This window comes from Haemaphysalis longicornis, unplaced genomic scaffold, assembly GCF_048455015.1.
Source record: "Haemaphysalis longicornis isolate Haplotype H1 unplaced genomic scaffold, Haemaphysalis longicornis Haplotype H1 scaffold_9, whole genome shotgun sequence".
Classification (NCBI taxonomy): Eukaryota; Metazoa; Arthropoda; class Arachnida; order Ixodida; family Ixodidae; genus Haemaphysalis; species Haemaphysalis longicornis.
The window spans coordinates 134742496-134755144 of NW_027526460.1; the positions used below are offsets into that span (position 1 = coordinate 134742496).

Sequence of the window (12649 nt, forward strand, 5' to 3'; positions counted from 1 at the left end):
TGTAATTGGATAGTTCCTCGATTTTTTTGCGTCACTGGCGTACACGGAAAGAAAGAGCGACACAGCAGTGTTTAGCGTGCAGAAAACGTTCTCACATACGGGTTTTTGAAATAATGAGGTGCGTTGCCGTTTTCAGGTCATTGGAAACAAATATGATGCGTCCCACTCGGGACAAAACAAATTACTACGACGACACCATTTTGTGATGGCGATGACACTGACGCTTCCCCCCTGATATTCGGACGTAAAATATCATTTTTCTTTTGTTAATTAATTTTATCACATGACTGTGCAGCCGCAAAATAGCGTATAATTATGGTATTGTTAAATTTTTGTGATTCTGGCCTTGCTGTAACACACTATCATCACCCGTCCTAGACCCTTTCTCGACGCCTATCCATAGCCAATCTGACGGTCGTCGCCGTCGTCGCCATGGTCGTCGCACGCCCGTGATTCTCCTCTGTGCCGTGCCATTCAGCATGAACAGCCACGGTGAAAAAAGAAGTGTATTTTGGAAGTTTTTCGAGAAGGCAAGTCCGTCCTCTGCTATCTGCAAGAAATGCGGCTCCGCGCTCAAGACGCCGGCAAGCACGACAAGCCCGCTCTTGAATCACTTGATGGGCAAACACCACGTTCACTACTTGGAGATTTGGATAATTTGTAATATTTTTAACATGACAGTTTGTGATTTCTTCAATTCTTTTTAGTGTATTTACTATTTAGAGCTCAAGGACATGAGCATGTGTTTATTAGTGTCCAACCTACTTGTTCTTCCAAAAAAAGCTTTGGTATTCGATATTCGACATTTTTGTCCACTATTCGACACTATTCGATTCGAATTCGATTCGAGATCAAATTTCACTATTCGCACACCCCTAGCAAAAACACAAAGCAAATACATTGGGCTCCGCTTTCCAAACGCTGGCATTGTTTGGGCAGGCGGAACTGGCTTCAGCGTGTGGCAAGCGCAAGGGCAGGAAGCGGATATCTATAGTTTGTACAGATTAGATTTATTACAGTCAAAACAGACTTTGGCCCAAAAGGAGCATACCATAGCATACCACTGCATGTGCTGCATGCTGGAGTGTGCACTTGCACGTGTGCTTATTTATGCCAAGCTACGCCGCGGCGCGAGAACTTTGACTTTGAGGAATGCCCGTAAATACTCGATTCTAACGTTTACATTTTTGGGGGGTAAATACACCCCAGCCACAGAATCGAAAGCGCGAGTTATAATTGAGTGCTGGCTGGAACGAAACGAGGCAACCATGATAACACATTTGCGCGGCCTGCTGCCACGCCAAATTTGAAGTTTAAAACATGCAATCGAAGTTCATCTTTTTGCGCAAAACAAAGGCATCTACTCCATGCATGGTATCCCTACACCAAGCTGCTTGCATGCACACACGCACGCACCAACAAGAAAGATGAATTTCTGGTTGGAGGAGACGTGTTATCTGCAAGGCGCAAAGGTTGCGTACAGCCATTGTGGGGCGGGGGGGGTGGCTCCGCAGGGCTTTGCGGCTTTGTGGAGGCTTGTCTGAATAAGAAGTCTTGAAGATAGCAAGACACCACCCCCCCAACCCCCCCCCCAACCCCCCCGCTTGCAATGAAAAAGATAAGAGCAGCTAACGTAGTACCCTGCAGTGTGCCAATTTCTACCAGTAAAAGGATTGCCACTCTGCAACAGCCTCTCACTGAACACCTTTTGTTTATTTTTATGAGTTTTGGCCACCTGAGTTTGGACACGCGGCGGCCCAAAACTTGGTTTGCCATACCGTATGTCGCAATTTGAGGGTGGCGAGAGCCGTCCTGGCGCGGTAATAAATAATGTTCTTGAAGCCATAAATGGCTTGTCCTGTGGAGTGAACTTTTACGCTTTTCTTTTTTTTTATTGTTTTCTTTACACAAAAGTGTTGTCAGGGAGCGTAGGAAGTGCATACTTTCTGAGCAAGTTGAGAAGTTATTTTTTATTACCCTGCATGATAATTTGTTATGAATGCATTACCCCACATCTGCCTATTTATACGACAATTTATTTTAAAAGGGTAACAAAAAAAAATCCCAGGCCATCTCCACTAATGCGAAACCTGGGGAGGGGCGAACCTTGCAGTTGCATACGTGTATTCTTGGCGCCTTGGAATTTTTGCCAGCGGAGATGAAACCATTGGGGGGTAGAGGTATACAGCTTTGCTGTAAAAGCCTCGTGTCTTCAAAACACGAAGTGTTCTAGCGTGAGGCGTAAATGAGTGTCCTGGTGTTATAGTACCATGACTACATGAAATGAAAATGACGACATAAGACGCCGACAGCCCCAGCCCCTAAGAGGCTTTGCTACTTTTGTTACTTTGTTTTGCATCTTTTAGTTACTACACACACATCTGATATCTGAAGGCAGTATTTTGCCTTATTCGTATTTGATTTATATTCGAAAAATTTTAGTATTTGCACACCCCTACCCATAAGCTAAGCAGGCTCGTGGTGCCAAGCACGGGGAACCTCCACAAGGCACTTTTTATGTGGTTCAAGCGTTCAAGCCCTGCCAAAATTAATAGAAAGCTTCCATTCTTGTTATTTTTTTAATGTTTGAAAGGCAACAATGTATAAATAAAGGGCTTTACATTGCAAGTACACTGTTTTCATCCATCTTTCCAGTGTTTCCCAGTGCTGCGTTTTCCTGGCTGTAATGTTTCCTTCCCATGGTTCAGTGAAAAACACTGAAAAATGTACCGTATTTACTCAATTCTAAGCACCCAATTTTTTCCGTGATCGCAAAGCCGAAAGTGAGCGGGGTGCTTAGGTTTGAAAAACGTAACCCCCCCCCCCACACACACACACACTTTTTTTTTTGCCGCCTAATCTCAACGAGATGGGCCAATGGAATAATGTATTAGTTGGAAAACATTAAAAAATAAATGAGGTACAGACAGTGAACCTACTGCTTACGTCTGATACAGTGGAATCTCGATGATACGATTCTGGGTGATACGAATTTTGGTATGATACGAATTTCTAAAAAGTCCCGGCGAAATTGCATTGTTAGCAATGGGAAAAATTTCGGCTGTTCCGAACGGACCTGCACGGCCCGGCGGATGATATGAACGAGCCGGCAAGGGGCCCGACTGCCGAACGAGCAAGTGGCGGGTCTCTCTCCCCTCTTTGTTGCTCTTTCTCTAGAAACGGCCGGGGTGTTGTTTTCTGCTTGCTGACACCGCCGCAAAACCCCGCACGCTTCTCGCGGCGTGGCCGGCTGCAGCCGCGAAGTGGCGTGGCCGCTCGAGCAACCGCTCCTAACCGCTCTTTAAAATGCCACTCAAGGCAGACGCTAAGTTGCTTGTGCGGTAAAGGAGCTGATTATGCATGCGAAAACGGTACTATAAAACATCATCCACGGCGCTAGTGAAAGTGCCCATGAAATATCTGCCGGGGTGCTAAGCCTAACCATCTCCGGCGGAGCCATGCTGGCTGTCTCTAGCGCTTCGCAAGTCGTCGGGCTCCGCCATCCTGCTGCACGCGTCATGCGTCATTTTCTGGTTGAGGTAGGAGCTACCGCAGGCGCGAAATCGTCGATACAGTCGTGAAAATACAGTGCGCACAAAGCCGAGGTGCGCGAATCGCGTGCAAAAACGCACCATGCGGTTCACGCTTGACTTGCGGCATGTAGCGAGCTTGGGCACCGCGAGTGAGGTGACGAGCGCGAAGCGTTGCGCACTCCAGAAAGGGCTGCTTTGCGACATGGGGGTTAAAAAATGCAGAAGAAAATCACGAATTTCTTCAGGCGAAAGTAAGAAAAGAAATACACGAAAACTTTTTTCAGCGCTACATTTTTTGGTCTGTATTGGTTCATACGAATTTTGGATGATACGAATATTTTTCGCGGTCCCGCGAGATTCGTATCATCGAGATTTTACTGTACTTAGTTACCCTCACTACCGTTCGGATCCATGGTGCCACTTGGGCTGCCGCTCTTGGTATCCCCGAGCAGGCCATCTTCTATTGCGTTGAAGTGGTTTGTACTTGAAAACTTCATAAATGACTTGGCCAAAACGTCAACTATGGCCCATTTCCCCGTGTCTGAAATCCACCTTGCAATGGTTGCTTAGGAAAGGGTCGCTTAGATTTGTGCGCAAACTTTTTTTCCAATTTCTTTTTTTTACGAAAAAGTGCTTAGAATCACAAAGATATGCTGTTAACAGGGTTTCACAGTAGTCTTTACAAGAGCATCTTAACTTGCAGCAGCATCAAAGGCAATGAATGTACACAATTTGTCGGGCAGAAAATTGACCCAAAGTACCGTTTTACATTGTTGTGAAACAGTGTCCCCCTCCTCTTCGCAACACCCAGTTGTCCTGCCAAATAATGTCAGCACACAATGCCACAAAAGCAGCTTACTTGTTCATCTTCCTTCTGTGCTTGTGTCTCCTGTGGCTGTTCCTGTTGCTGACCCTGAAAGACATTCAGGCCACACAGGTGAATGTTCAAGCACCGTGAAATAAGCGTGGCATTTCTGGGGGAAAGCCACCTTGTTTTACCAGTAAATGCCACCTTAATAGACGGTCTCACGTGACAAGTGGGCTAAGAACTTATTTGAATTACTACATTTGGCTCCTTCTCGCGTAATTTGCGAACCCCTAACTAAAATCCCAAGTTTATAAAACAAGAACGCCTATTTCATATCATCGGGGTTCCACTGTATTAACTAATAAGTTATGCATCAGCAGTTACAAGAGTAAAACTGTTACGCAGCCAATACTAAACGCTGTAAAGAAAAAAACAGAAGCTATGCGTCTCCAAATAATTGTAAATTACCCCGCATATCAAACTTCTTCTTTGGTGGGGTTTTTGGTGCAAGGACATCTAAGGCCAAGAATGCCATTGCTATGATGAGGTAAAAATGTGTCGATGAAATGGGTGCGAATAGTAGTGCATGAAATTATTTCGGTGTAAAGGGAGTGAGGAGCGTGACGAGGCATGGAATGAGCTAACGGTGTATCGGGCCATGGTAAATACAGTCGAACACGGATATATCGAACTCCAAGGGGATCGCGAAAGAATTCGATATATCGATAATTCGATATATAAAATACGCCTATCTGAAGATTATCTGACAATTCCGCACATCACTGACAGTTTTCTGAAGTCGTGGAAAACGGTAGTTTAGCACTTTGACCCTCAAAGCATGGAAAATCCGAACCGCAGCATGATGACCACCGCACTTTATTTATCATTGAAATGTCTTTGAGCTTCGCTTGTTTTTTCTTCTTCGTCGTAAAGTTCACCAAATTGTCTTCAAGATTACAAACACGCACAACTGAGAAAATCAACGCTGTACACTGTGCCACAACAGAGGCGAATAACGCTGACGTAACCTCAGCTGCAGTAGGCGGTTGGGAACGTTGTCAGGCACTGAGTGCCGTTATCTTCAGTGTTCGAACCGAACACCTCCCCCATCTGGAGGCCTGCAACCAAGTTGATTTGCACCCGACACGCTCCGGAATAGCTGAGGCGGGTTGTGCTGCATTCGCCTTTACGTCAACGTTGATGCGTGCATCGCCCTCAAAACTACTGCGAGGAATTCCGAACGCCTTTTCAACCAACATCTTTTCAGCAGCCTGCACCCGACGAATTCCCGCTTTCGTTGCTTCGAAATGAATGCCTTGGACAAAACAAACATACAACGCCGCATCGGTCCCCCTGCACGAGCCACCAAACAGCTCAATCACAGAAAAAAAGTGCCTCCGGTCAATTTCTTTTGCTCTTTTGTGTCCTTTCGCCCCAACCACTATCCGCGTTATAGCTATCATGGAGCTGCCCCTCGTTGTAGCGTGAAAACAGGTGTTGAAGGTCATCGAAGCGACATAATGCCGCGGACGCCGTCTCTGTCTCACCAAGCCAGGCAGCTCCTGCGATGAGTCAACATTATCATCAACTCCACTCATCAGAGGAAGCAAACTTTTAGGGGTACCTTCGGCGCGGAATTCGATATATCGAATTTGCCCGTGATTAGGAGTTCGATACACGCGCACAACAGCCCTATACTTTTGCATGGGATTTTCAAGGGGATGTTTGCACTGTTCGATATAGACAATAATTCGATATATCCGTGTTCGATATATCCGTGTTCAACTGTAGTACACTACGGATGAACAAGGGAATGAGGTGGACAAGAATGCTACTTTCTAAAACAAACCTGCTTTAAAAAACCGATATCATAAATGTATTCTAAAATTCTGCTGAAATCGAACACAGGACTATCTGATAAAAGCATGGAAATGTGCCGTGGCGTACTGTATTTACTCGCGTAATGATCGCACTTTTTTTCAAAAAAATTTGATGCAAATGTACGAGTGCGTTCATTACGCGGGGTAAATTTTTCGCGAAAAACGTTTGAGTACAGAAAACGCAAGCAAGTTGCGGGTCAGAATTTTTACGGTAGGTCTCATGAACATAATAAAAATAATAAAAAACATAATGAAAACTCCGCACACCACCATCAGCCGCTTTGCAAAGTGACACAAAATGCAGTGTTTTCATGAATTACGGAATGCGCCGGAACAAGTTTGCTGTGAGGTGACAACAGGGCAAACAAAAAGTGGCTGCCGCTGTCACAGTGCGGGACATCAAAACAGACATAGGGGTTGACGTAGCAAGCTGAGCGCATTTTTTTCTTTGTCTTGTGAGTACATTATGTGCCTTTAGTGAGAGTTTCTTCCTCATCAATATTGAACGCCTGCTTGCCGATATCGCAAATATCAGCAAGTCTGCGGCAATAACGTAGCCATGTCTGCTTTGAAAAGGAAGGAAACAGGTACGCATGATCATCATCAGCTAGACTTGGCACACATACGGCACACTGCTGCGGCAAGTTCGGGGTGCGTTTATTGCGCGGGAAATTTAAAAAGAAAATCGAATTTTGACGACAAACTTCAAGGGTGTGATCATTACGCGAGTGCGATCATTATGCGAGTAAATACGGTATTCTTACGATACATTTCCGGGAAATAGCGTCTCCTTTCTGGTTCCATGGCCGAGCACTCAACCAAAACACGGAGGACTGAAAGACCCTCGCCACATCTGGCACAGTTCGGTGGTTGGTCACCAGTCAGGAGGTAGGAATGCGTGCCATGTGTGTGTCCTATTCGTAGTCTGCCTCGCCAGGCCTCAAAGACCCTGCTTTATTCCCTGGCAGCTGATCGGCCAATTATCGGTTGTACCAAGTGAAGCTTGTTGTTTACTTCTCCGTCCCATTCTTTCTGCCAGAGCTGAAGGAGTATGTGTTTTACTGCTGGTTTCATATCCAGGTAAGGTGCTTGCGTGATGTCAACACTGGTTCTTTCAGCTGCTCTGGCGGCAGCCTGGTCGGCTTCCTCGTTGCCAGCTATGCCGCAATGGCCAGGAACCCAGCACACTATAATTTCCAAACCTAGCTGGTGTGCTTTGTACAGAGCTTTAAGAAGGGCAGCAAATGTGGGATTCTTGGTGCCCTTTCCCGTGGACAGGGCCGTATGTTACTACCCCTTCGTTACTTCGTATGTTACTACCCCTAGTGCTACACTTTTCATACATTATTACTACCATGGAGAACACCTCGCAACAACTGCTGAGTGAAACGCCTTCATACTTTACACCACATCAGTTCTGTTTTCCCAGGAATTTGGGTGGCTCCTACATTCAAAAGTGCCCTAGCAGTTTGACTAGCTTGAAGATTAGCACCTCTACAGTCGCATATGGTAAGCGGGGAAATAAGGGCAGAAAGAAGCGCCAGTGTTGCAGATGGTCTGATACATCACGCCATCTGGACCAAAAGCACCAAGCTTGTGAGAGCTGAAAATTTCCAAACCAAGCTTGTACAGAGTAAAGACCCAACTCTGCTTCGAAAACCGACACAAACTGTGTGGACAGAAGGAAACCTGAAGCAATGCCAAATGCCTAAAGGGACGGGAAATAAGCTTGGTTGCGTTAATTGAACCAGTTGCCTTCACTTTGCACCTTCTGGTATGTGGTGACTGAACAATGAAATGAAAATAAGCTATACTTGGTGACAACTTATTAAGAATGGCACCGGAAGTTGCCGTTGTGCCTTATCACCGTAGCCGGATGTTTTTCCGCGCGGCACAAGTAGGGCATTACTGGGAATATTTTGAACATGGCGTGAGCTGTTCCCGTGATTTTTTGGACTCAATATGCTTATAAACGACACCAGTGGCGACAAACAAACTGCGTGAGACAAGGCAGACGATATCATGCATTCATAGCAAACCCCTTTCAAAACGCGCGCGCTCTGACATCACGGGTCCGGCGCTTTGGTGGAGTGATACACTACATGAGGTGGTGCCGTTCTTGAGTTGTAACCGAGTATATTGTCTAAGAAGTAGCATTATTTGAAGTATACTCCCCCTTTGCTTTTGCTGAAGACTTTAATTACTGCGGAGGGTGTTAATATTCCAAACTTTCAAATATTTATTCAAATACAGTATAGCCCACTTAGAGCAAATCTGGTTTTAACGAAATCCTGGCTATAATGAACAAATCTTCGTTTCCCATTACCATTTGTGTACATGGATTTTAGCTCCAGATATAGCGAAAAACGGATATAACGAAATGGTTCCCATTTCCTGATCCGTTCATTATAAGCGGGCCGAACTTTAATAGCTGCAAGAAGGAACGACAAGGCTTTTGGAATGGCCTCATCTCTTGGTTTTGGGCCTGGTTCACCCATTATGTGTTGTTTTAGACCATCTCTTGAAACAACACTTTAAAAAACCCTGCCAGTCCACTCTTTCATAGGGCATCCCGATTCCCAACATGAAAAACTGTCAGGGGCACAGCACTACCACATAAAAATACATACGTGCAATGCTTGACCAAAACAAAGCATGCTGGTAAGGACGAATGGCTTACCATGAGTGCTTTGAGGGCAATGTTGGCAGCCACTGACAATGCATTGCAGACCTGGTGGGAAGGGGAAAAATTATGAAAGAAGAAAGGATATGCGTGAATAGTCGAACCCGACTATATCGAACTTGCTTACATCGAATGATCCTTTACAGCAAACTATTTCTTGACCCGGTACGTTTACAATGACAATATACAGCAAAAAGTACGCTGAGATCAAACAAAAATACCAGCTACAACCGATAGATTGAATGCCAAATGCCGCAGAAGTGCCCCCCCAAGTTGGCTTTCCCTCAAGACGGAGGAGACATGCTGCTGGCACACCCCTCAAAGTGGTTTAGCCCGCTCCCCCACCTCCCTCTCCCTTCGTGACAGCGCCATGTAGGGCGAGCCGTCGACGCTTCCCTGGCAAAAGATGATCCCGGCCCACCCACTATGCTTTTTTTTTTTGTTCGTTGTGTTTGCAGTGTTCGTGCTTTCTGGGCATTTTCGGAAGTGTAGCTGTGGTGGCTAGCAGTAGTGTGAACATATAACGGCTTATTTAGTGGTTCTAGCTAGCGTCTTTCGCAGTGAAGCTGGCAATCGTAAATCGAACTTGGTGAGAAGTCGGACGTTCCCGTCAGGCATGGGATTGCCGAGAACACTTTGTTGAAGTAGGTTCTGTGCAGATGCGACTAAAAAAAAACCACCCGCTTCAAATCTGCTGCCGTGTGCAGGTTGGTAATGGCTGAAAATCATGAGTGCAATAAAGCCACCGCCGGTGTTGCCAAAGTGTGGAGCGAGCTGTCGGAATGTCCAGATGTCGTTGCTGGATCAACGGTCGGTGAGTTTGTGAGTGTGCATGATGGTGTTGCGACCACGGGAGAGTTTGGAAGACTACATTGCCGACATCGCATGGAGCGCAAATGGAAATGGGCACAACGAGGAAAGCAATGGCGACCCTCAGCCCATGTCTGAAGTGATCGGTGCACTTGCACTAGTCCGCCGCTTCTTCGTAAATGTGAAAGATCGTGGCCTCAGCTGCTCCTACCCTTTAGACAGTGTGCAGAAATGCGTACTGTCTCGCGCAAAGAGGTTATCCGACCAGAAGATACAGGACTATTTCGTGCAAAAGTAAGGCAGTTTCACCTGTAAAGTGTTTTTATAAATGCTATGTGCTTTACGACGTCCAATTCCTTAGCTTGCTTATGTCGAATTATCCCTATATCGAACTGATCGGTGTTTTTTTTTTTTTCGAGTTTGATATAACCAAGTGAAGATTTCAGGATTCAAATTTAAGAATTCAGTTCTAAAAACCGTACATTTTAAATACTTTGTACAGTGTCTATGCTTTTTACAGGGCCTTGCTGAAGAATAATGTGTGAAAGAAAGCGATATTCAAACTGAACTGGCCCATTCAAAACTATTCAGACCAAATCCCGAATCGATCACAATTTGATTTGAGCTTGAAATCTTCAATTCACCCATGCTTAAATTACAGGCAAGCAATAATAAACTGCTTGTTTAAAGCCCCTCCTCTAGAATCCAGCTCTGGAAGAACATACCACTGCCAATCAACTCTTTTTGATCAGTTTTGCAAATTAAAAAAAAAAGAATGGAAAATTTTCTTCACATCCATGCAATACTCTGCATGGTTCTAGTTAGTTTCTTTCACCTGCCGCAGTGGCTAAGGTGTTGTGCTGCTGAGCCCAAGGACACCGGTTCGATCCTGGCCACGGTGGCTGCTTTCCTTAGGGAGGCAAAAAGCCTCCGTTAGATTTAGGCACACATTAGAGATCCCGAGGCAGTGGAAATTAATCCACAGCCCTCCACTACGGTGCGCCTCATGGCCCAAGTGTTGCTTCAGCGTGACCCCACAATCAATCAATCACTCGGTCATTTTTAGGGGCGGAGCACCTTAGGACCGCACTTTGTCCGGGGCTTGGCGTCCATGTACACAGTGTTACGCATGTGCGAGGAGCACTGGATTGGATTGGATTGGATTAAATTAAATTGTATCGGATTGGATAGGATTGGAATTGTATATACTGTAGACATGCCTTGGCACTCATTTACATGCGCGAATGGGCAATGCCACGGGTGATTTAGGGTTAAGAACGATTCCCAGTGCTTCGCTTACTCGTCATGATTCACTTCATAGAGATGTGGAAATTTTTTTCTTTTCTTCCACCTCTGACACATCCCACATGCCTGTTGACAAACCTTTCTCGATGAAGCACTTCATCAGTGTGTTTTTGTACATTGCTGAATATATGGCCAACTTCTTTTTTTATTATTATTTTTTAACTTGCAAATATCTGACAACTGCTTAGGAGTGTTGACGTACCTTTTCTTGCTTGGCAAATTTTTGCTTTAGTTTCCCATGTTTGTTTTCCTGCCAGTTTGCTGAATTCACTGTGTTTCTCGTAACATAGTCTATAATTTGTTTTCGCCGCCGTTATTTGCTGCCCCGAGTAATTTTTAACAGCTCAGCTGTTGTAGCTGGCCGTTACGTGTGGCGCGTAATACGTTAAAAATACCAAGAAAATGCCGAGCGCTTGTGAGTGCGCACCTCGTGGCAACAGCCGAACGCCCCCCGCTTGCGCAGTGGCCTTAATAAAAAAAAAAAAAAGTGAAAACACCATGGAGCAAATTAAGGACGAAAAGTTGGGCTAGTTGGTTTGATGCTACTGGGTACATTGTGCTAGTGCAAGGACGGAACACAAGAGGAAGAAAACCACAGTTGAAGCCTAGCGTTTGTCCTGTGGTTTTCTTTCTCTAGTGTTCCGTCCTTGCGCTGTACATTGCACCCAGTACCAAGGAGCACCTCGCGTTGCCTAGCGGCCAATAATGCCACAGCTGGTGCAACACCTGCTCCACGGAACATTTATGTGACTCCAGGAACGCTGCATGCTCCAGCTGTCAAGAGCTACCATACACGTAATGCTTGACATGAGGAACACGAAAATATCGACGCATATGACGATGACTACTATGGTACAGTGCAAAGCGACAACGGAACACGTAAATCAACAACTTCAAACTTGCACAGACGCGTGGTGATGTGTCCTTCAGTCTCCACCTAGAAAGAAATCCTGCAGCTTCGCTATGGTTCAAGCCTTGCACGACTTAGTGCAAGCTTCGCCAGTTTTTCACAGCTACAGGACGCTCCAATTGAGTCTTTCACGATGGGACCTCCTCCTGTCTATACAATGTTTGTAATCTGTTTCTCGCAAGACTAAAACCACTTCTGACTCCCACTCCTTCCCCGCTCAAAGGTTCACAACTTCAACGGAGAGCTGCTACCAGAGGGTGGCTCTGGTCCTCCTACACCGGTGTTGTACCTCCCACCGTGGGTGTACGGACAGATACGCAAGCAGGGAGGCAGGCTCCATCTCACCTCCTCAGCACTGGTGTGCACCTCAAAGATGTGGCAGCGGTACGTGGGCGGGCCCTCCCCTGCGGCGATTGTGATGAAGCCCAGCAGCCTGCCAAGGAAAGCGGGGAACACAACAGCATCCTGAGCAAAAACCCGTTCCCACCTTTCCTGGGCAGTTTGGGGGGTGCTATCCTGTTTGTGCACGGTTTTTCAAGGTAAGAGCCCTTTTCTGGGTCTACATTATTCCCCTAGAAGCCCCCAGCAGTTCGTATCATCTCAGCCAACACGAGAATGCCTTCGCACCAATTCGTACAAGTTGTGATCGTGTAATCAAGGCTACAGGGGGTAAGAGCTGAAGCTAAATTTGACACACACAAAATAAAGACGGCATTCATT

At 45.8% G+C, this 12649-nt stretch overlaps 1 protein-coding gene across 2 annotated transcripts in view; it reads right to left on the reverse strand.

Moving 5' to 3' along the window:
* Positions 1–4392: 4392 nt before the first annotated feature.
* The window catches only part of LOC144153647 (DCC-interacting protein 13-alpha-like), a gene marked incomplete at its 3' end in the record, with an annotated part of 74376 nt that continues 66119 nt past the window's right edge, over positions 4393–12649 (reverse strand). For both annotated transcript variants that reach the window (XM_077685302.1, XM_077685301.1), the window contains 3 exon segments: positions 4393–4446; positions 8902–8952; positions 12275–12362. In XM_077685302.1, coding sequence (XP_077541428.1) covers positions 4393–4446; positions 8902–8952; positions 12275–12362 — 193 coding nt within the window.